General features: G+C 52.1%; 1 protein-coding gene across 1 annotated transcript in view; it reads right to left on the bottom strand.

The window, feature by feature from the left end:
- The window catches only part of DPYD (dihydropyrimidine dehydrogenase), a 527,599-nt gene that overhangs the window by 178,306 nt on the left and 328,908 nt on the right, over window positions 1-20,385 (bottom strand). The window contains exons 15-16 of the mRNA XM_054564805.1: window positions 11,950-12,018; window positions 4,443-4,526 (exon numbers count right to left, since the gene is read on the bottom strand). Of these exons, the coding sequence (XP_054420780.1) occupies window positions 4,443-4,526; window positions 11,950-12,018 (153 nt within the window). The remainder of the gene's footprint in view (window positions 1-4,442; window positions 4,527-11,949; window positions 12,019-20,385) is intronic.

Below are 20,385 nucleotides of genomic sequence, written 5' to 3'. Positions count from 1 at the left end.
CCAGGGACCCACAGAAAGCGCCGGGCAGAGCGCCAGCGGCGGGCCGGGAACAGGGCCCGCCCGCGACGGGCCCTGTGCGTTGGTCACCTCAGGGAAAGGCAAGCCGGGCGCCCTCCTACTGCCTGGTCCTTCTGGGATAGAAGGGGAAGGACTGGAAAATCGTTAAGCTTCCCCTCGTTCTAAACTCTGAGTTTCGTTAGAACACCATTGACTCAAGGCCAAGAAGCAAACAGCCTGAGTGAAAAATAACTGAAAACTAAAAGCTTTAAAAATGTACGTGCTCTGATGGCCCCCCCCCAAAAAAAAATCATTTCAGGAGGATGACTGTCTAGCTAGTCCTGAGAAGTCACACGCTGCCACTTCCCCCACGTTTCTGCTGTGATGGGGGGGCAGGAAGGTGGGACACCCTCTCCCACACTCTCCCCACGAGCCCTACTGTCCCCCTTTTGGCAGCTGGTGGAGGGTCCAAGAACGCCAGGTTCCTCAGGGTCAAGAACGCAGAAGGTCAGCAAAAACCCCGCGGAGGGCAGATGTTGATGTTCAGAGGTTGAGTGAGAGGCACGCAGTGGTCGAAGCCGCGCCGGAGAACGAGCGGGTCCCGGGTCAAACGCTCGCTGCCACGCGCACGGCCCACGTCGAGCGTTAGAGGGGCCCGAGGGGCTCGAGGTCCACCCTGCCGTGGCCGTGGCTTCCCACGACCACAAGAGAAGAAAGAAATAGGGTTCTTCTGTCAAACCCACCTATTTCTAACACACTAGGGATAATGTCAAAGACGTGGCTACCCCACCAGCGGAAAGCTATTCAGGTCTGAATTTGGGTTAGGACGGTCTGCTGGGCGGGAGTAAAAATACAGTAACGCTGAAAGGACCACAGAGGGTCACTCACTCAAGGCCTTAGGAACACACTCAGCGTTTAGGAAAAGGAGGCAACCTTAAGAGGGGCTGTTTTATCTGAATCTTACAGAATTTGTGGCTGTACAACTGCATTTTCCAAGTTAGATGCTGTCACAGGACCTCTGTTCAGAGGGACTGCAGTGGACAACTTTGGATCTGAACGTGAAAACATCCGAGCAGCTTCCCTGCTCGCAGGCACGGAACACCTGAGAGAAGGTTTGGGTGTCCTGCGCTTTTATATATTTAGAGAAGCAGGAATTTAGAACAAAAGCTTTTCAGGGCTGATTTCCTCCCCCGCTGAGGTGTCCGTTGCTAACGTCTGACGCTGGCATTGGAATGCCAGTCCGTCCGGGACCGCCCCTGCTTTCTCTCCTGGCTCCAGGCCTGTAAGTTGAGGAGGGCTGAGGCTCTCGAAACTGCTGACCAGGGTCGTCAGCAGGAAAACATGCGGCCACCGCTTGGTTCTGTGAAATGAAAGGAAAACTCAACCTGCTTCATAGAAGGAAGAAGACTCAAATATCCTTTTTCCTGTTGTAGTAAAACTGACTTTTTGGCGTGTATGTAACCACAAATGGAGCCTGTTTCCACCTTTGCTTGAGCATCACGGTTGTGGAGGGGCCACAGGGGGAGGACCAGGGACTACAGCGGTGAAATCTGGGGGGAGGGCAGGCCGCCGCGGAAACGCCCCAGGTTCTCTTTCAGCCGCATCAGGGACAAGGCATCCATTAAACCAAAGCTGCTTAAACAAAGGAAAATGCACCAAAAAGCAAGCAGCACTGCTTGATGTAAAAATAATTAGTAAGCACTTAAGCAAAACACTGATGATTATGCATGTCATGAGAAAGGTTAAAGTGTTTTATAAAAAAACAACATAATATGAATTTGTTTGTTTCTTTAGTTGTGTTTGTTTTATCAGTGATTCTTTATGTGTCGTTCAAAAATAATATGATTCGCCTGCGACCTACACTGTTAGCACTCCCAGAATCCCTCGAGGCCAGAAGGGGAGTCAGAGGTCATCTGGCTCAAGCCGCATATTTTAGAGAAGGAAACTGGCCCTCCAGGACAGGGTGGGGCAGGATCAAGGTGACAGAGATGGTGGCTGGGAAAACAAAGAGTGAGGCAACCTTTACATACTTAACAAGTGTTCAAGATTTTAGGTCAAGTTTCATGCCACAGGAGATGCGCAAATCAAATTCCCAAGGGTCGCTTGTGATTGCCTTTATTTCTACAAATTCCATGATGCCTATATATGGTGCAGAGTCAAAGTTACAGCCTTCTTTGTTCATAAATTTCATAATTTTTAGTCATTTATGGGAACATGTATAAATAGTTAATTTGAAAGCACTAAGGTACAAGGGCAGTATTCACTCAAGAGATATTTGCAAGAACATCTTTGAGATAAAGGAGTGGAAAAAAACAGATGTTTCGGGAAGAAAATGCACTGCAACACGCTGCCTGCTCCTCGGCCCCGGCACCCAGCACAAGCCTGCATACCCTGCCAGCAGCAGCTCAAGGCCACGGCCCCCAGGGAGGGAGGGAGGAAGAGGCACTGGGAGCAGGAGGGGGCGGGAGGGGGTGAAGGAGCCCCCGACGTGTCTGTGCCCACTCTCAAGGGCCACAGGTGCAGCAAAGCGTTTAGTTGTTTTTAAGGCACTAATATTCTTCTTTCCCTCTGTTTAAAACATTGAACACGTGTGTGTCCTGAGGCAGAGTAACTGTCTAAATTATGTTGAAGCAGAAATGATTAAATGAGCTTTATTTTCCAATTTGATACTTTACAAGACACTAAAATTCAAGAGAAAATTTCTAAACTTGAATAGGAAGACTTGGCTTTCGTTTTGGACGTTATAATGAACACGTGAAATGGAAATGTTCCCGCTTCCTTTAGCTCATAATGGCATAGTTTTGGGGACATATGTTTTCCAAGAGATTTAGAAAATCCTAAGTTCAACTGCAGAATGTCGGCATTTGCCTCCTCATGCAGCCAAAGTCGCGCAGAGACCGACGCGGCTGACTGACCCCTAGAGAGGACATACCTGAGACACTCAGTAGCCGGCGCAGCTCAGATGCGGTCGCCAAGCATGCGCCCTCCCTGAAAAATCAAGTCAAGGCTGGGCAACATCTGCAGAGTAGCTGCCATTTTGGGGTCAAAGAATGCATAGTAAAATGACTTCTTTACAATAATTAGGCAATAGGATGAAATTTTCCATAGCTGTTTCTATCCATGTAACTGAAAATGAGTTTGGCGCTGAGTTTCAGACACTGAGAAAGCGGAGCAGGAGAGAACCCGGTTCTAGGTGTCTTGTCGGGGACCCCCCCCCCATTTTGTTTAAGTCGCTTGCCCTGACACACCGACTGTTACCACACAACCACGACTCAGAAAGCCAGGGTGTACCGGGGTGATGCCCCCGGTGCTGGGCAGCTCTGCGCTGGGTTCCGCTGCCGCGTTCCGGGGGACTCCACTTTTGAGCGGCTGTGCGTGGAACCAAGGAGAGGCCCCCCCCAACAACCCCGCTGCGCTGGGACGGCTTCTTCCTACGTCACAGGTCTGCGCTCAGCGTGAATTAAACATTTACAGGACACTTCCCGATCCTCCCTGAATGCCAGTAGGGAGACAACAACCTGTATTCATTGGAATAGGCAGGAGTTTTTGCCCTTCTCGATTAGGGCCTCTGGTCTCTGAGTTTAATTCAAATAATTTGATAACTTGAAAAAAATAAAAACAGAATTGAGCATCTACTCTGCACAAGGTGCTGCTATGTACAAGCACCTACTATGTGCAAGTGTGCCAGATATGGAGATAAAAGTAAACTTTCTAGGACTAGGGCATTTGTCATACATTAGAACATTGCATATTATATAATTCACACCATTTCCCACTGAGTATAAAAGCTAAATTAGATGCAAAATACTCACCTGTTTAGCATTAAGCTTTTACATGGCTCCCTACCATACAACACTGTCTCTAGTTACATAAAGACGCTGCATTTTCTACACATTAACATATATTTCCACATTTTATTCATTAGACTTTTGAAAGCATTTCAGCATGAAGATTCCATTTATTGTATCCAAAAATAAAAATAGCATCAAAGTCTTTTTGTGACTCCCCACACGCAGCGAGGAAAAAATGATCAGATGCTCAAAAATGTAAAACTCAATTTGTGCTGTGCCCCATTTACTGCACAATCGTGGCGCACCGCGCGTTCTCGCCTGCGCGCGGCCGGGGGCGCCGGCAAAGCTGGGTCTCTGCTTCGGGAGCGAATGAAGGACCGTGCATCTGAGATCAGCTCACCCTGCTTCGGCGCCCTGAAAAACTGTGTGTTATGATATTGCTTCCTGTCAAGCACGTAATGTGATGTTCTCCTCCATAAAACCAACCACTGCTGTAATTCCGGCTCCCTTCATTTTCCACCTTTTAAGCACTAACCGTTCAAACAGTGGAGACCGGGAAGTCCCCCGTCGGCCCTAAGCGCCCGCGGCGCAGCCAGTACCTGCGCAGGGGCCCCACAGACAGACAGGTGACCAGGTGACAGGGGAGCTCCTTACCTGCCCGCAGGCCAGGCCCATCCCCCGTTCGCCCATGCCATGTGGACAGGACAGGTTCAACTCCAGCGCATCTGCTCCGGAAGCCTGGACAACGTTGGGGGAAAGGGAAGGAAAAGGAAAAGGCAACGCTTTATTTGTGAGCCAGTCCGCTGTGATCAGAGTTAACGCGACACAGGGCACGCAGGCCAAATGTGAACACTCTGCTTCCTCTGTGACGGCCACCTCGCGGGTGTGTCCTGGCTCTCAAATAGGGGCGATGCAGCAGCCATCACAGCTGCCCCTCGAGCGCTTCCACAGGGACACGCCTTGCTCTGTGTGCCCCGGCCCTGGGCCTCCAGTTCTGACCATCCTTGGAATCTTGGGGTCCCCATTTTACACACAAGAAAACCGGAGCCCGGGGGCGAAAGGACAAGGCTGGCTGTGCAGAGACGCTGCAGAGGCAGGCGCTGTGGGCTGTCTGACCCAACCTCCACCGTGCCCTGCGCAGCCTGTTTGCACAGGAGCAAATTCTCCTGGTGCTGGGCGATCGGCACTGCGAGCAGCCGCGCAGAGAAAATGCGAGAGCCTAGTGGGAACGAGTACAGGTCACATCTTTACTGTTTTTAACTGAAAATCAATTTTATTGTATTTTTAAAAGTTCCATGCTCAGGAATATGAAGTGCAGGTATTTTGCCTTCGTTTAATAATTAAATAGGGACCTTTCTCATTTAGTTAATTCGTTCATTAGTATACAAAGGGGTCCTGCAAAATGAACAAATGAGTTCACTCTAAGAATACTTTGGGAATCATGAAATTCTTGAGAAGTCTTCTGTGAAAAACTCTAAGAATAAGCAAGACACTTTTTTATAGTTTAATATAGTAATTTGAGGAATGAGGGATAAACTAAATGATTCAAGTTTTGCATTCTTTCACTTAACTTCTAGAATCTCTCTGATGCTACGATTTCTTTTTAAGTAAGATCAACCAGAAACTGGAATCCTTTTGCATAATATTATAACATGTTTATCAAACCATGCAAAGGCTTAAAAAAGATCCCTGTTTTCTAAGCGTATGGCCAACAGCCGTTTCTTCAGGGCCTCTCTTTTCTTCCTAATTGTTCAAGATTTTAGCCTATTTTTCTGCATTATGCATTTTAAATAGGACCTCAACAGACTTCAGAATTCTAATTAGCTATTTTCTTACCCATCTTTATTCATCGGTGAGTATGCTTTTCCGTCCGCACGCCTGTGGAAGTTCATTTGCTCATTCCGCCTGCCTTCTAACATGGTTTCATTATGGTTTTTGCTTCCCTAATTCGGTTTTAAAATGCTTCCTGTTATTTGAAAATTACTTTAAATCATGCCATTTTCTTCCCTGCTGGTTTGCTGGTGATCTTAGACAACACACACTGGCTACATGGGTTCAGCCGCAGGCCAGCTGAGGAGCTGGGGGCGCTCGGCGCACGTCCATGGCCACGGGCTCTGCTCGCGTGTCAGTTGGAGAGAACACGGCCTACCCCGAAATCATGTCGTGCGGGAGTTACCAGCTTATTTAAAAGAGTGTACATTGCAATGATATATGCTGCTGCACTTTTCTTATTAGTTCTGAGCTATTTCAAGTATTTCCTTTAGACTTCTTTATTTAGCTGAAAAGCAGCAATAGCAAATCAACAACATTTGGGAATACCTAAGCTTCTGGTGGCATTTGTGTACATATTTCCCAAAATACAAGTGTGAGCTTGCACTTGGCTACGAGAACATGCACTGGGCCCTTACAGTGGGCCTGGCCCTTTGCGAGGCTCTTTGCAGTAAGGTTCTCGCAGCTCCCATTTCGCAAATGACAAAGCCAAGGCACCAGGAGTCTGAGCGACTCAGTGTCTCGTACGCAAGCGCTCGAACAGCACCTCGTGCCCACAGCCTGCGCCTAACCCTGGCCGCGGCTCATTAGAAATCCCATGTTCCGTGGCTGGTGCTGTGGCAATCCGTTAAGAAAACTCGACACTCTCAAAACTTCTGACCTTTAAGTAAAAATTAAAATCCTGTAAAATCACCTACCCACCATAAAGATTTTGCAGTGACCAGTTATTAAAAATGACTCTGGTTCTACACAAATAGACAAACGCTGACCCACCAGACATACCTGGAAAGGCCTGGGGAATGACACAGACCCCCCGCTCAAGGGGACCCCCGGACGGTACGTCCGCCCCTTTCGCCTCTGCGCCGGGCCGCCCTCGCAGGCCGCCCACCGCCCTGAAAGGCAGCTGGTGCCACTTCCCAGCGTGTCCACAACCCGAGAGCCTTGGGCGCCCAATGAGCAGGAACACTGAGCTACACTGGCATGCATCCTGACACCTGCCAGTCTCGCGCCCTTGGGCTCAGCCGCCCACCTGAGTTTGTTCTACCTCGCCTACGTTGACTCCGCACAGGAGGAACCCAGCGAAGGCGGAGACAGAAGACGCGCTCTGAGTGCGCACGTCGCCCCCTCTCAACCAGTGGTCCACGTGGAGTGGAGTGCGGACGGTCACATGTGGACTCTGCAGCCGGTCTCATGGGTTTGAATCCTGCTTTGACCACCTACAAGCTGTGTGAACCTGGGCATGTCATTGAGCTACCTTTTGCGTCAGTTTCCTCATCTCTAAAATGTGAGAAACACCGTGAGTAACTCACAGGGCTGTGTCTGTAAGGCATAAACAAACTCACAGGGTTGCATTTGTAAGGTATGAAATAAAAGCGAAGGACCTAGAACAGTGCCTGGACTATAGTAAGTGTGAGCAATTGCCACCCATCTACCTGTCTGTCTGTCCGTCTGCACCTCCATCCATTGTCCATCCAGTCACCCGGCTCAATTCCCTGAACTGCCCCTCCCCAGGCTGCAAAACGGTGTAAAGTAACTACCTATACATCACGGGGACAAGAGGGAAACACTCGTCTGGGGGACTCTGAGGAGACAGGAGCTGTGGTTCCCGGTCTCCAACTCACGCCATCAGACCCGAGAGAGGCGAGGGTGGCAGAGCCACAGCCCATGTCGCCCGTGCGCCCCGGCCCCGGGCGGGACGCTCTTCCTCCTCCCTTCCTCGCCCTCCCTGGCTCCCTGATGTGGGTGGTGCCAGGGGCCTGGGCGTGCGGGAAAGTCTAAGGAGGAGCCGCGAGGGCCTGGGGTGGGTGTCGGAGCCTGGGCGCCATGAGCAGGTGCCCGGGACAGGGTGGCCCGAACACCGTGCCGGAGCCCACGGGGGAGGGCGGCTCCCGGGCAGCGGGGCCGGCAAAGGGCTGCAGAGCCCCCGCAGGGCGAGAGGGGCGCTCCCGTGGCGGGGCACGCATGGCCCGCCTCTTGGATTCTCTCTTACTGGCTTCTTCTGAGAGAACACACAAGGTCCGGCGCTGACCTCCTCAGCGGCCATCTGCCTCTTCTCTTGAGTGTCCACGACCCCGGCCCAGCTCTCAGGACGCTGAGCCACGTGCGGGGTCTGAGCCAGGTCAACACTGCCCTGGCCCGGGCCCCACTGGACGTGGAGTCAGCAACTCTCTCGTCTCCGCCTGGGCGTCCATCTGTCCTGCTTCATGCATCCCTGTCGCAGACGCCTGACAGATCCTATACATCCCTATGATGAGCCCGTGCTGGATTTTTCCTTGGATATGTTCCCAAACTCTGGTATCTGTTTCACTCATCACCGGCGGCCAGCCCGGACTCGGAATGAGAGCCTGGCTTCGATGCGGTCCACGGACTGTCTGCTCGGACAAGGGCGGCCACCTGGCGTGGACAGCGGTGCCTCTCCCTGGACCTTCCCTGCCTCATCCTCCACGTGCGGTCACACTGTTGCCGGTCCCTCATCAGGTCCCTGGCTTGACCTTCATCGCCCTTCAAGGAATCCCCATGGGCGGGCAGTCTCCTACGTGCTCGGAACGAGGCATTGGGCCGCCGTGAACCGGACAGGGGTCTGCGCCCGCTGGGGCACGCCGGGCAGAGCTTACAGGGCTCGGCCACCATCGCTGGCCACCACGTCTTAGATGCTCAAGAGGAAAAGCACAGGCGGAGGCAGATGCAGATCCAGGGGAGCTGGGAGCTTAAACTTCTTTAAGGAAAAAAGCAACTAAAAAGTGCCAGTGCTAAAGGGGACGGGGGCGTGGCAGTGGCTTGAGAAGCGAGGGCTGTGAGGCTTGAGCGTTGCCAGGAGGGCAGGCAGGGCCAGGCCGTGCGGGACTGAGGGCGGCCCAGCCCAGGGTTCTGCGTTTCAGACGGACGGCAAAGGCTTTGGAGGCACTGAGGCCAGACGGCGGTGGAGCCGCCGAGGCGGCTCGGATCGGTGGGGGGAGGGACGCAGACAGAGCCAGGCCCGGTGTCCGTGCGTCCTCCGATTCCATGTCCTCGCGTGCCACCCTCGCTTTTGCCACTAGCTTAGAAAGAAACATGGCCCCTGTTGCTGTCCTCTCATCTCCTGCCATTGCCACTCGGAGCTCCCTCGGGGTGGCAGCTGGGCTCCATCAAGCCTCCAGCGCACCCGCCAAAGGGGGCCCTGGGTCCGGGCCCCGTGCGCGGGCCCCTCCCTGCGAGTTTGGGCTTAGAAGCAGCGTCTGACAGCCCGAAGCGGGCAGGACACAGCCCGGCAGTGCAGAGGGAGGCTGCCCCGGGACACGGGCCGGGCCAGGGCGGGCCGGAGACAGGCAGGGGACGGCGGACACCCCAGGCCCGCACTGAGCTGCTGTGAGCCACGATGACGAGGCCCCGACCCCGCATGGTGCACCCGTCCCCCGGGCTGCCCAGGGGCTCCACCCCCGCGAGGCCCGGCTGCCCGGGAGGCACCTTCACGTCAGCTCCGCCTCTGCCTTCCCAGCAAATGCACGTGAGGCGAGGAGTGGGTTCCACAACTGTTAAAATGAGCCCGACCCCGAGGGAGACCTACTACGACCGCGGCCTCCGGTGCGGTGCGTGATTGCACGTTTGAGCTGTGACGCACCCACAGAGCCAAGGCCGAATCTTGCTCCCTTTGTGCTGGCTGGTCAGGGACTATGCACACAGTAGGTGCTTCAAATGACTCCCTTTGCCTGGAAGTGAAACGGGCTCTGTCGCAGGAATGCGGGAGAGACTGAGGTCACCTGCGGGCAGGGCGAGCTGAGCGGGGCACAGGGATGCTGCTGAGCGGACACGGGGCTGTGGGACCGCGTCCAGCGGTGGCTCCTTCCTGCGGGGCTCCCAAGGCAGGGCGGCCTCCGGCCAGGCCGAGAGGCGCACAGGGCACCTGAGAGGGCGGGCATTCGGGGCTGGGGTAGCGGGAGGTTCGGTTCGCTTTCCAGGAGAAACCAAAGCCTTCTCAAGTACGGGCTACGCGGGACAGGCGCCAACTTGTAAAAACAGCATTTAGCAGAATTCTCTGTGTTCTGAGGCTGTACTTGGGTTCTTTTTTGTTTCCCAGCACCCACCTGGCCTCAAATGTTTATTCAAAAGAGCAGAACCAGATGGTGGCTGCTGGTGAAACCAGTGAACCGCCCGGCGCCTCCGCGCCCGGCCTCTCCTCCTGATGCAGGGCTCTCGGTCTCTGGTGTCGCCTGTCCCGCACACCTGCCTCTCCTCTGCTGTGTCTTTCTGCTTTCCGACAGAACGGCACAGAGCGGGCAGACTTCCCCAGCTCCCAGAGGCGCGATTCCAGCGCCCCGCCTCGCTCAGCGGGGGCCTGGGTGAATTCAGCGTGCACCTGCCATCCGGGCGGGCGGGCCATTTGCTGAACCGAATATGGGTGGCAGGGGAGACCAGCAGGTGTGAAATCTCAGACTATGCTCCCCCCGCCCAACGAAGGGCCTCCGGCGGTTGGTGTGGTGGCTTCCGCTCGACCTCTTTTCTGTTGGTCGGTTTGTTTTAAGGTGGGCTCGTCCGTGGTGAGCGAACCTGCTTGGAAGCATGTGTTCACAGAAACAAAACCAAGCACCGGCTCATCAAAGCTTCACTGAGCGCTGACTGGTGCTTCCCACCTCCTCGACCTGGTCCCCACCCCCAGGGGACATGGAGGCCTGGGGACAGCTGGGGCCAGTTCCTCACCGACAGGCCCTGGGCTGGTCCATATTTTAAAGCTCCAGGGATGATTTTTTTTTCTAGGTAACACCTTCTATAGATTAACCTTGATAACCAGATTGCTTTCCTGTGGAGAGATTCTGCGGGCTTTTGACTGAATGAAAGACACACCTTTTTCTTTTTAAAAAGGCTTTCCTTCCTTCATTCTTTCCTCCCTCCCTCCTTCCTTCCCTCCCCCTTTCCTTCCTTCCCTCCTCTCTCCTTCCTCCCTTCCTCCCAGCCTCCCTTCCTTTCTTCCCTTTCTTTCCTCCCTTTTATTTTTCACTACGAGAACTTAGAAAATGTTATTAAACTGAAGCTAAATAGATATGTGATATGTGAAATGTGAAGAACATCTTTAAGTTGGTGAGTATGTTACCAACACAAAGGCTTTTTGACTTTTCAAAGTGAGATTTGCTATTTTAAATACTTATCACTGAGGAAAATATTTTCTGAAGTATTTGACTCTACAGAAGGGCAGAGAAGCAAGCAGCGTGAAAAAGCCATTCATCACAGTCAGCTGAAAACTGGCAAAGCTCACGCCAGGCACGGGCTCCGTGGAGGGGTTCACGGTCAATTAGGTAAATACACGTAGAAAACGGACCCAACCCCGAAGATCACAAAGCCAATTACAGACCATGTTTAATTTCACCCCCAAGTCCCAGAAGTAATTTTCCCCCTCGCAGTTTTAAGATATCTAAATAAATTGTAAAACCAACATTTCTGAACACTCTTGAAAGCCGTACAGCAGCTTATAATGCACAGTCGTTAGTTCGTAAGTACTGTTAGATTTAGTCTTCTATATACCTGAGAGGTTTTCGAGAGATCCCAGCTAACTCTGTCTAGAGCATTTTTCAAGACTGCGTGGACACTAGCCAATAATGTTAAGTGTACGTTTTTCCATTGGAAACACACACGTGAGGTCCCTGGTTAGTCTGGGTCCGTGTAGGACTCAGCTGACACCACAGAAAACCTGCTGCCTGGCGGGCTACTCGGGAGCACCCTGTCCCGCCATCCCACGCATGTCTGTGTTCCACCGGGACAGTGCTCCGTGAATCTCTCACAGCTTAACTGTTCAGGAGTTTTATATTCAAAATTTCTCCTCTCGCTGCCACACGAGCTTGCCTAAAGGCAAGGCAAGATCAAGTTAGACTCTCAAAGGCAGGATTAAATTTTATCATGACGTCCATCATAATATATAGTTTGCTTAATATGCAAATAAAGAGTAAATGGATGCAAAGAATAAAGGATTTTTAGGTAGTGTGTGAAATCCAAGGGACCATTTTGTGGCATAGATTCTTTTTAAATTTACATTTCCATCATTTTAATGAAAACACTGGGTAAACAATGATAATAGAGATGTTTTAAGTTACCATTTTCCATTCAATTTTACTGCCACAGGGTTATTTCTCACGGCAGCTCTTTATTTAGAACTAATGAGAACAGACAGGCAGCAGCAGAGCCGCGGTGCACGGAAGGGACCCACCTCGGCCATTTTCGAGAGCGTCATCCAGTCGTTCTTGTTGTAGCTGCACATGATGCTGGCGATCAGGACCTTCCAGGAAGAAAAAAGAAGGTCAGTCGGTGATGACTTGGCACAGAAGGGCACGTGGGTGTTCACACATGTATATTTATGATGGTAAACTACGTTGGAAAAGTTAGTTGTGCATCTACTGAAAGACAAGCCCTTATAAAACAGCAGGGGATTATAGCGAAGCCCAGGGTGGGACGTGGGGCGTCCGACTTATCCCAGAGACTTCCTCATTTATCTCTGAGAACGTGAGCCCGTTGCTTGACCTTTCTGACCCTCGGCGTTCTCGTTTCTAAAACGACGGGGATACTGACTTGCCAGCCGCAGAAGGCGGGGGCGGGGATCACACGAACGAGGGTGTGCAGGGAAGGGCCGTCTAAGTCACGCGTTCCAAGGGATTCCACGTGACGGCACGGAAGTGTTTATTAATATAATTGCTGATATAGTGGAGAGGTTTCAGGCTATGGGGAAGAAAGAAGCCAGCATTTTCTTCCATCGTATCTTAGCGCATGGACAGTGATACGATGCATAGTCACAGGACATTTCGGTGTTAAATTTTGTTAAATGTTGGTGACTTAACCAACATTTTAAGTTGGTGATTTAACAAAAGTCTCACAGGACCCCGGGAATGGAGGCTTTGTAGAGGAGTGGTTCCCCCTGCCACCCCACCGCCCCGAAGGCGGATGTCCGGCTGAGCCCGCTGACTCTACCGCGCATGGCCTGCCCTGGGGAAGACACTGAACTTCCTCTCCGGGTAAGTGGGCATCATGAACCCCCACCCCGGAGAGTGACCGGGGAACCACCGGAAGTCATAGAGCTCTGAAGATGCGCCAGGCACTGTTTGGTGGCTTTTACCTCACCGACCGACTGAGCTGTTCTCAGTGCTTTCCTCCCCATTTTACAGTTGGAGACACTGAGGCACGGCGACATCAGGGTCACCAAGCTGAGGGGCGGAGCCAGGTCTCAGGCCCAGGCTGTCGGCATGCTTGTCCCCTCGGTTTTCCGGCCCAAAGCCGGCAATCCACACACGTCAGTCGCTACTTTGCTGTGATCACCACGGAAAGACTGAGACCGAGTCACGGACACTGTGCCAAGCCTGATGCCGCCGCACCAGGGGCGGGGCCGCTCGGGGCCACTGCGTGCAACCCCACACAGCAGTTCTGCGTGCTGTCTCAGCGCCCTGGGGTCACGTGAAGAAGCAGAAGAAATGCACATGGTTTCCGTGGCTGCTCTAAGGACGCAGGGACCAGGCTGAGACCCCAGGCTTGCGGCCCCAACTCCGAGGGCGTGGTTCAGCCCCGGCATGAGCCCTCTCCTTTCCCCTGCTATCCTACTCCCTCTCTGGCTCGCCCGCCCGTGGGTGTCCTCGGGGTCTGCTCATGGGTGGGCGTCAGCCAGTGGTGCTTCACACGCGTCCTTTAGGTGCCACGTTCCCAAGGATTTCAGGGAACTCCTGCGTGAAGAAAACGCCTCCCGCCTGCTTTCCCCTAAGTGCAAGAGCAGCGATCCCAACTACCTTCTAACCCCGAAATCCAATTTGCTCAAAACCAGACTTAAGTTTCTCCACTCAGATGTTGCTATTTCTCCCTGTTAAATACATGCTCACACGCTGCCCTCTTGTCCCAAGTTAGAAAACAAGATACCCTTCGATTCTCATTGCCTATATCCACTTATTCACCATGTCTCCTGCGCTCACTGGCTCTCACACTTGGCTGAGTGTCAAAATCATGTAGAGAATAAAAATAATAGCAATAATGATAATAATACCCCGAAGTATCCCGAGTTCATCTGCACACAGCTCGGCCCGGACAGGAGTTTGTCGAGCACCTCCGGGCAGCCCTGAAGTGCAAGCAGCCTGGGCACACCCCCTCGCTGCTCCCTCGCTGCCCCTGAGACCACTTCTCAGGGACCCCGCTGCCACGGGGTCCCTTGGTGGAGACCTCGCCACGCTCTGTTCCCGTTTCAGTCTACGCCGTCTGCCGGACCCTTCCAAGGAGGCAGGCCTGCTTCAGGTTCAAGTTCCGGATAAAAGCCAGCCCTCCTATCAGCGAAACCCAGCCGGCGTGAAGCTCCAGCTTGCACCACGCCGAGGCACTTGTGTCCGGAAGGGAACGCGAGTCCTGCACTCTCCTGGCCCCACGTCTACTCCTCTGTCTGGATGAATAAGGAATGACTCCTGGGCTCCCGGAGCATATGGTCTAATAAAGGAGACACGTGTAAACCGGCACGAAATCATTAGAGGGCATGAACCGGGACCAAGCACGAGCAGAAGGGAAGGGGCTCTGTGCGCACCTGCGTGGCTCAGGGAAGGCCTGGCCGGAAAGTGGCTCTCACTCGATTCTGCAGTCGGCGTGGGCACTGGCTGGGGACTGACGAGACAAATGGGGCACGTGTGCTCCGGGGGCAGGGACGGCCAGGCAAAGGCAAGGGCCTGTGCTCCAGGAACCCCAAGCGGTTCAGTTTCGCATGGGGGAAAATGCGTGGCTACACCCTGTGGGCCACAGAGCCCGAGGCACGGGTGGGAACCAGGGTTATGCGGGCGAGGGGCTAGCACAGAGGCTCCTCATCAGCCGGGCGCTGGGCTTGGGTTCCAGACCATTCTGCTGTGAATCCCTGCTCCGTGTTGGGACATCACCTTCCCTGGGAAGCCCCCCTGTTCCCTGTCCTCCCGGACGGTCAGCACCCTCCTCTGAGGCCTCACAGTGTTACATTGTGTTACATTGTTGTTTGCTATGTTTTTCAACAGAGGACCAAGGTTTTGGGGGGCAAGGCCCATTTTTCACTTTTATATGCATAGCGCCTAGTATTGTACCTTATACATAGTTGGAATTCAATAAATATTTGCCTCAAAGGAATATTAAAATCGGTATCTGAGACCCGGAATTCCAAGTGACGCGTATTTTTTTTATCATCAGTCCCGAAATCTAAATGTAAGTAAATGCCTACCTTCCAGAGAGAGAGGGGCAGGGCGGACAGGTGTGCAAGGGGAGGGGCCCGCGGGGCCTTGTGATTTATGAACTGCAACTACCATCAAGGAATAGTAACCCACTATATTTGTTTATATACTTAACACACATTTTCATATACACTATCTCATTTATTCCACACAGTAACTTTGCATTTAGAAAACCTTATACTGAGAATAATGAGCACAGATGATTTAAATTATTTTACAAGGGGTCACATTAATCAATAGCAGAGGCAAAGATTACGAGCTGGTCTTTTGACTCCAAGTCTCTCTCTACTACATCAAGACTATCCCATATTGATTTGCTATCCTTTCAATTTACCTTCGAGAGCCCAGCTGATTTTGTGTCCCCAACCCTCTTGTGGTCGATTGTTCAGAAAAAAGTGACCCCTCTCCGTTCCAGGCCCGTCCACGATGTGACGGGCAGTGGGGGATGCATCCGCCCACCCCTCGGGTCCGGGCTGGCTTTGGGACTTTCTCGGTCAATAGCACATGGGAGAACAGATGTGCCTGTGCCCCAGTGAGGCTTGGAGGGGCCTCGTCCTGTTTTGAAATTCTGCCCAGGCTGCGATTATGCTGGCACAGGCCACTGAAGGGCCCAGGACCACCTGAGACCGGGCTAAGCCTCCCCGCTGGGGCCACCAGAGACCAGCCCGCCCCTCACCCACCCAGAGGTTGGCTACAGATGGAGTGGGGCCGGCTGAGACCAGAAGAACCATGCCGCTTAGCTCAGCCCTCATTGCTCACAGACAGAACTGCAGACTAAACTGACAGCTGCTTCAAGGCACTAGGTTTGGGGTGTTTTGTTACGTAGCCAAAGATGACTGATACCACTAGAGTAAGTGCACCAATGACGAGTAAGGACGTGTACGTGCCCAGCACTGGGTGAAGTGTGTCACATGGCTATCTGAAGTCCTTAGAACAACACGACAACTAGAAATTGTCAGCCCCATTTTACAGGTAGGGGAAAAAAAACACCCTTATTTCAAAACAACTACTCATGGTTGTTCAGCTCATAAGAGTAAGTACAAATGTTGAACTGTCTGGTTATACATGTTTTTTTACAAATCACTTTTCATGTGTCTTAATTACATACTTATAGACACTTGTGGGCTTATTTTTATATATGGTGGGTGGAATTCAGCGGGGGCTCATTTGCATTACTTTCGTTCTCAGAGGCCTACCGCACTTCTGTTCCTGGCCAAGGCGCTAACCCGCCCGAGCGCCACCCACGCCACCGAGCGAGGCAGGCCCACAGGACCGCCCCGGGGAACCATGCAGGCGGACGGGAGGTCAGGGCAGCAGGGCCCCATGGGATGGTCCGCGGTCCCCTAGTGACATAAGCCCGCTCAGAAAGGGACACGGGGCGGAGGGGACCGTGTGCGATCAGCCCTTTCGCTTGGCTCGCCACACCGCGCCCTGCAGATGCTGCCACCCGGTGGCCCTTCTGCCCGTGCGGGGTGGGCTCCCGACAGCACGTGCCCTGTTCACCTTTCCGGCGCCAAGGCAGAGCTCGCTTCCGTCCTGATGCCCTCAGTGACGTCGGACACAGAATCGCTGCTGTCACTGGGCGCTCAAGGATGAGGCGCCGCCTGTGCCTGCGAAGTCTGTTTATTGATATCGCTGTCTTCTCTTTCTCCACTTGGGCAGGGGGGGAGCGTGCTCAATTCCATTCACCTTTATTCTCTTATCACTGGGTTCAGCATAGCACAGCACCTAACGCGCACTTACTAAATGTCTGTGGAAGGGAGGAACCCACAGCCTCTTGTTTCTTAAAATTGTTCTGGTCATCTCTATACAGACTGTACTTCCCACTGTAGGCGTGGAGAAGCAGCACACGCGTGACGTGCCGCGAGCACGGCGTGTCAGCACAGCCAGAAGCCGTTTCCCGTCTTCCTTGCATGGCTCTAACGGACAATGTCTAACTGGATCCGGGCCGTCCTACAACTGTTGACCCCTCACTGAGGCTGTGGTAAGCCAACGGATGTCCTAAGATCGGAATTTACTGCACACACACACGCACAAATGTGTTCCCTGCAGGGAGCCTGTGTGCGAGACTTGATTTTGCTTCTCGTTAAAAGGTCATGGTAGGCTGCCGGTCCCGACGTGGTTCACTCAGGGACGCAGCCTTCCAGAGGCAAAGGGAGGGGCTGGCTTGAAATGTCACGAAGGACTCATATTCCGATTTTCAGCCCTTTCTATTTAGAGCCTATCGCCAGTATCCATTTAATGAACTGCCTTTATAAATTAATAAGGCTAATAGTTAATAGAACATGATGGAAACTCTCACTATAATTACCAGAGTGGATGGAGCACTGCGTGAAATAGTTTGGGCACTTTGTCCTGTGGTATACACATGCAGCACGTGGGTCCTAAAGATTTCTGAAACATTTCCGGTAAAGACTCAAAATTCCCAAATGGAAATTTTATGTAAACTCGGCGTTATGTAATTATTTTATGAGAGGGAGCTCTTCTGCTCCCATTCGCTAGGACTGCAAGTTTGGTGCACGCGCAGTTAGCTGTCCCGCAGGGGAAGCAGACCTGTGTCGCGACACCAGCCGGTGAGCTTCCAGAAGAGCACGCACTGCCCTCCATCTCTGCGAGCACACATCCCCATGGGCAGGGGTTGCCTGCTCCGTTTACTGTGTGCCTGACACATCCTAGGAACTCACAGGATACTTGTAGGAAGAAAAAAATAAATGAAAGAATTCTTAAAATAATTTTTAAAAAACATTATTTATTTTTAGAGGAGGGGATGCGGGAGAGCAAGAGAGGGAGAGAAACATCAATGGGTGGTTGCCTCTCACCTGCAACCCCTACTGGGGACCTGGGTCTACAACCCAGGCATGTGCCCTGACTGGGAATCAAACCAGCGACCCTTTGGTTCACAAGCTGGTGCTCAATCCACTGGACCACATCAGTAAATGTTTGTTAACTACAATGATTATAAGAAGTCCAGGACTTCTAGAAACAGAACTCAGTGCCTGCCAACTCTTAAGTTACTACGCCGCAGGAACTCGGCAGGAAGGCTTAGCTTTGGTTCACTGCGGAACACGCCGTGCACCCTGGGAGCCTCCGCCCGGCCGCTGCCTCCCCTCACCCGTCCGTCCCGGACACCACAGGCCCCTCCCACACCCGCCCCTTCCAGGCTCTGCTGCACTGCCGCCGTCTGGGTGGCACTGTGTCTATGACGACAACGGCCTGCATCCCCCTTCCAGCTCTACTTCCTTTCCGCGGCACTTCCTAGGATACCATTTTCTTAGTTCACACGTTCCTTGTCTTTCTCCCTTCAGCGGGAACGCAGGCTCCGCCAGAGCAGAACTCTGTTTGGGACACCAAACGGTGCCGGCGTGTCGTGGAGGCCCTGCGCTCGCGGAGTGAATAATCAAACACACAGCGGCCTCATCTACAAAACACAGTCCCTCGGTTTACCAGGGTTATTTCATAGGGGTTATTCTGAGGGTCGCGTGGTATTATATATTCGACATTGACTTTTCAATGAAATTCAATGATTATTTTCATAACTAAGAGAATATGTCATATTCAGATTTGCCATTTTCTACGATTTGGTTGGAGAACAAACAATGACATTTTGGAACACAGCAATCCTTTGGTTTTAAACATTCACAGATAAGACGTTGAAATATATGTCACTGGAAAGGGTACAAAGCATCATTTTTCGATGTCCTTTGATCCTTCTGCAGTGTCACGGTGCGGGCACATTGTATCTGTAAATCCACGTAGTTTTAAAAAAGAGGTGGCTTCACAGAAGGAAATTTTATGTATAGATTCATGTTTTATAGATTTTTAACAATTATTTTAAGATTTCATTGGATGCTAGAAAACATTCTTGTCTAGGACACCTTTTTATTAAATTATGTTTCTTGGCTGGTGTTGCTGTATCAGAATCAAGATTAAATTGTTTCCTACTTAGAAAAACCTGTAGGAACTGTGGGTCCCCGACCTGCAGGCATCCCTGGCTGGGAGGGCGGGGCGAGGGCTGCCGCTGCGCCGGACGCCACGCTAAGGGACACAGCAGCCTGCTGGACCGGGCGCCGCGGCGGGCGAGGAAAGGACCGGGAACGGGCGGCCGCAGAGAATCGTGCCCTGAGCCTTGGGAGGCCGACGTGCCTCCAGAGCGCAAGGCTGGAAGCGCCCCTTCCCACCCACGCTCTGCCTGAGGCACAGCGGCCCTGCTGCCCCGTCTGCCCCGTTCACTTCTGCCGCCGCTCCGCCCTCGCCCGGCTCCCCGGGGTCGGCCTCCCCCAGAGCCCCCCACCCCGACCCCTGGGGTCACGCAGCAGAGGGTGTGAGTGCGGGGCCGTGAATGAGAAAGCAAAGGGGCCCACCCGCTTCCGCATGGGCCTGTGTGCTGCCTCCTCCTCTGCTTTCAGCCACCACGCCTGCCAACCTGAGTGGCCTTGTTAAACGGTGGAGAAACACACCTCGAAAGGCCTCACCTTCCAGGAGCATGATTAACGCAACTCCACTAATGAAACATTCATTGCATCGCTGTATATGGACAAATGATCCCCTTCCCTTCATATGCTACTGACGCTCAGGCACCAGCCAAAGATGCTCCTGGCACTTTGTAAACATCTCAGGGTTTCATCTATATTCTAAACTTCAGTTCAAAGGGCTCCTGCTCAGAAGCTCTGCACAGTGATTTACGACAGAAAAGATGGCAGGGACTTTTTCAAAGCGACTGGAGCCTCCCTGGTACAAACTTTATACAGCAACATAATGGATGTGCTGGCATTTGCTCGTCATTTGCATACTATAAAATCAAAACAGCGTGTGCGGCAAAGTCCCTGTTAGATCCCCATTTCCTGTTAAATGAAGATACTCAAAAGGCAACGTGACCTAATTAAAATCAAGAAATGGTATTCAAGCCATACTTCCATACCTCTAATGTAATATATGCACTAATATTTACAATGCGTGCAAAGAGTATGCACCTCATTAAGCATACAGGAAAAAAACAAATTTCTTTGCTTAATTAGTCATTTCATAAAATTTTTCTAATATCAATATTAGCTCTTTCAATTGCTGGGCTAAAAACACATTTGCCTATAATCAACACATTAAGCACTTCTAATCCAAAGCAAACACCGAGGGACCTTCTCAGAGTTTAAAATCTGATGCTCCCACCCACCCCCAAAACATACTGAAAGTCTGCAAATAAAAAAGTATGTATTTCCTCTTAAATGTTCCCTTTTCTCTTTGATCATTCATACTTTCTGGGTTGCCCATCAATACACAGATGTTACTGTCAATGCTGTTTTTACTTTTATAATCTCTTATCTCTGACATATAATTACACGATTTTTGAAACTTTCAAATCAGGTAAGACAAGAGTAGCCTTTCAAAATGAAGTACTTACATGGCTGGGGTTTGTAGTCCCCTAAATTAAGGGGAGAGTA

Source organism: Pteronotus mesoamericanus, unplaced genomic scaffold, assembly GCF_021234165.1.
Source record: "Pteronotus mesoamericanus isolate MK-2021 breed Mesoamerican mustached bat unplaced genomic scaffold, CSHL_Meso_final scaffold_99, whole genome shotgun sequence".
Classification (NCBI taxonomy): domain Eukaryota; kingdom Metazoa; phylum Chordata; class Mammalia; order Chiroptera; family Mormoopidae; genus Pteronotus; species Pteronotus mesoamericanus.
This window is presented reverse-complemented; position numbering and strand designations above follow the sequence as displayed.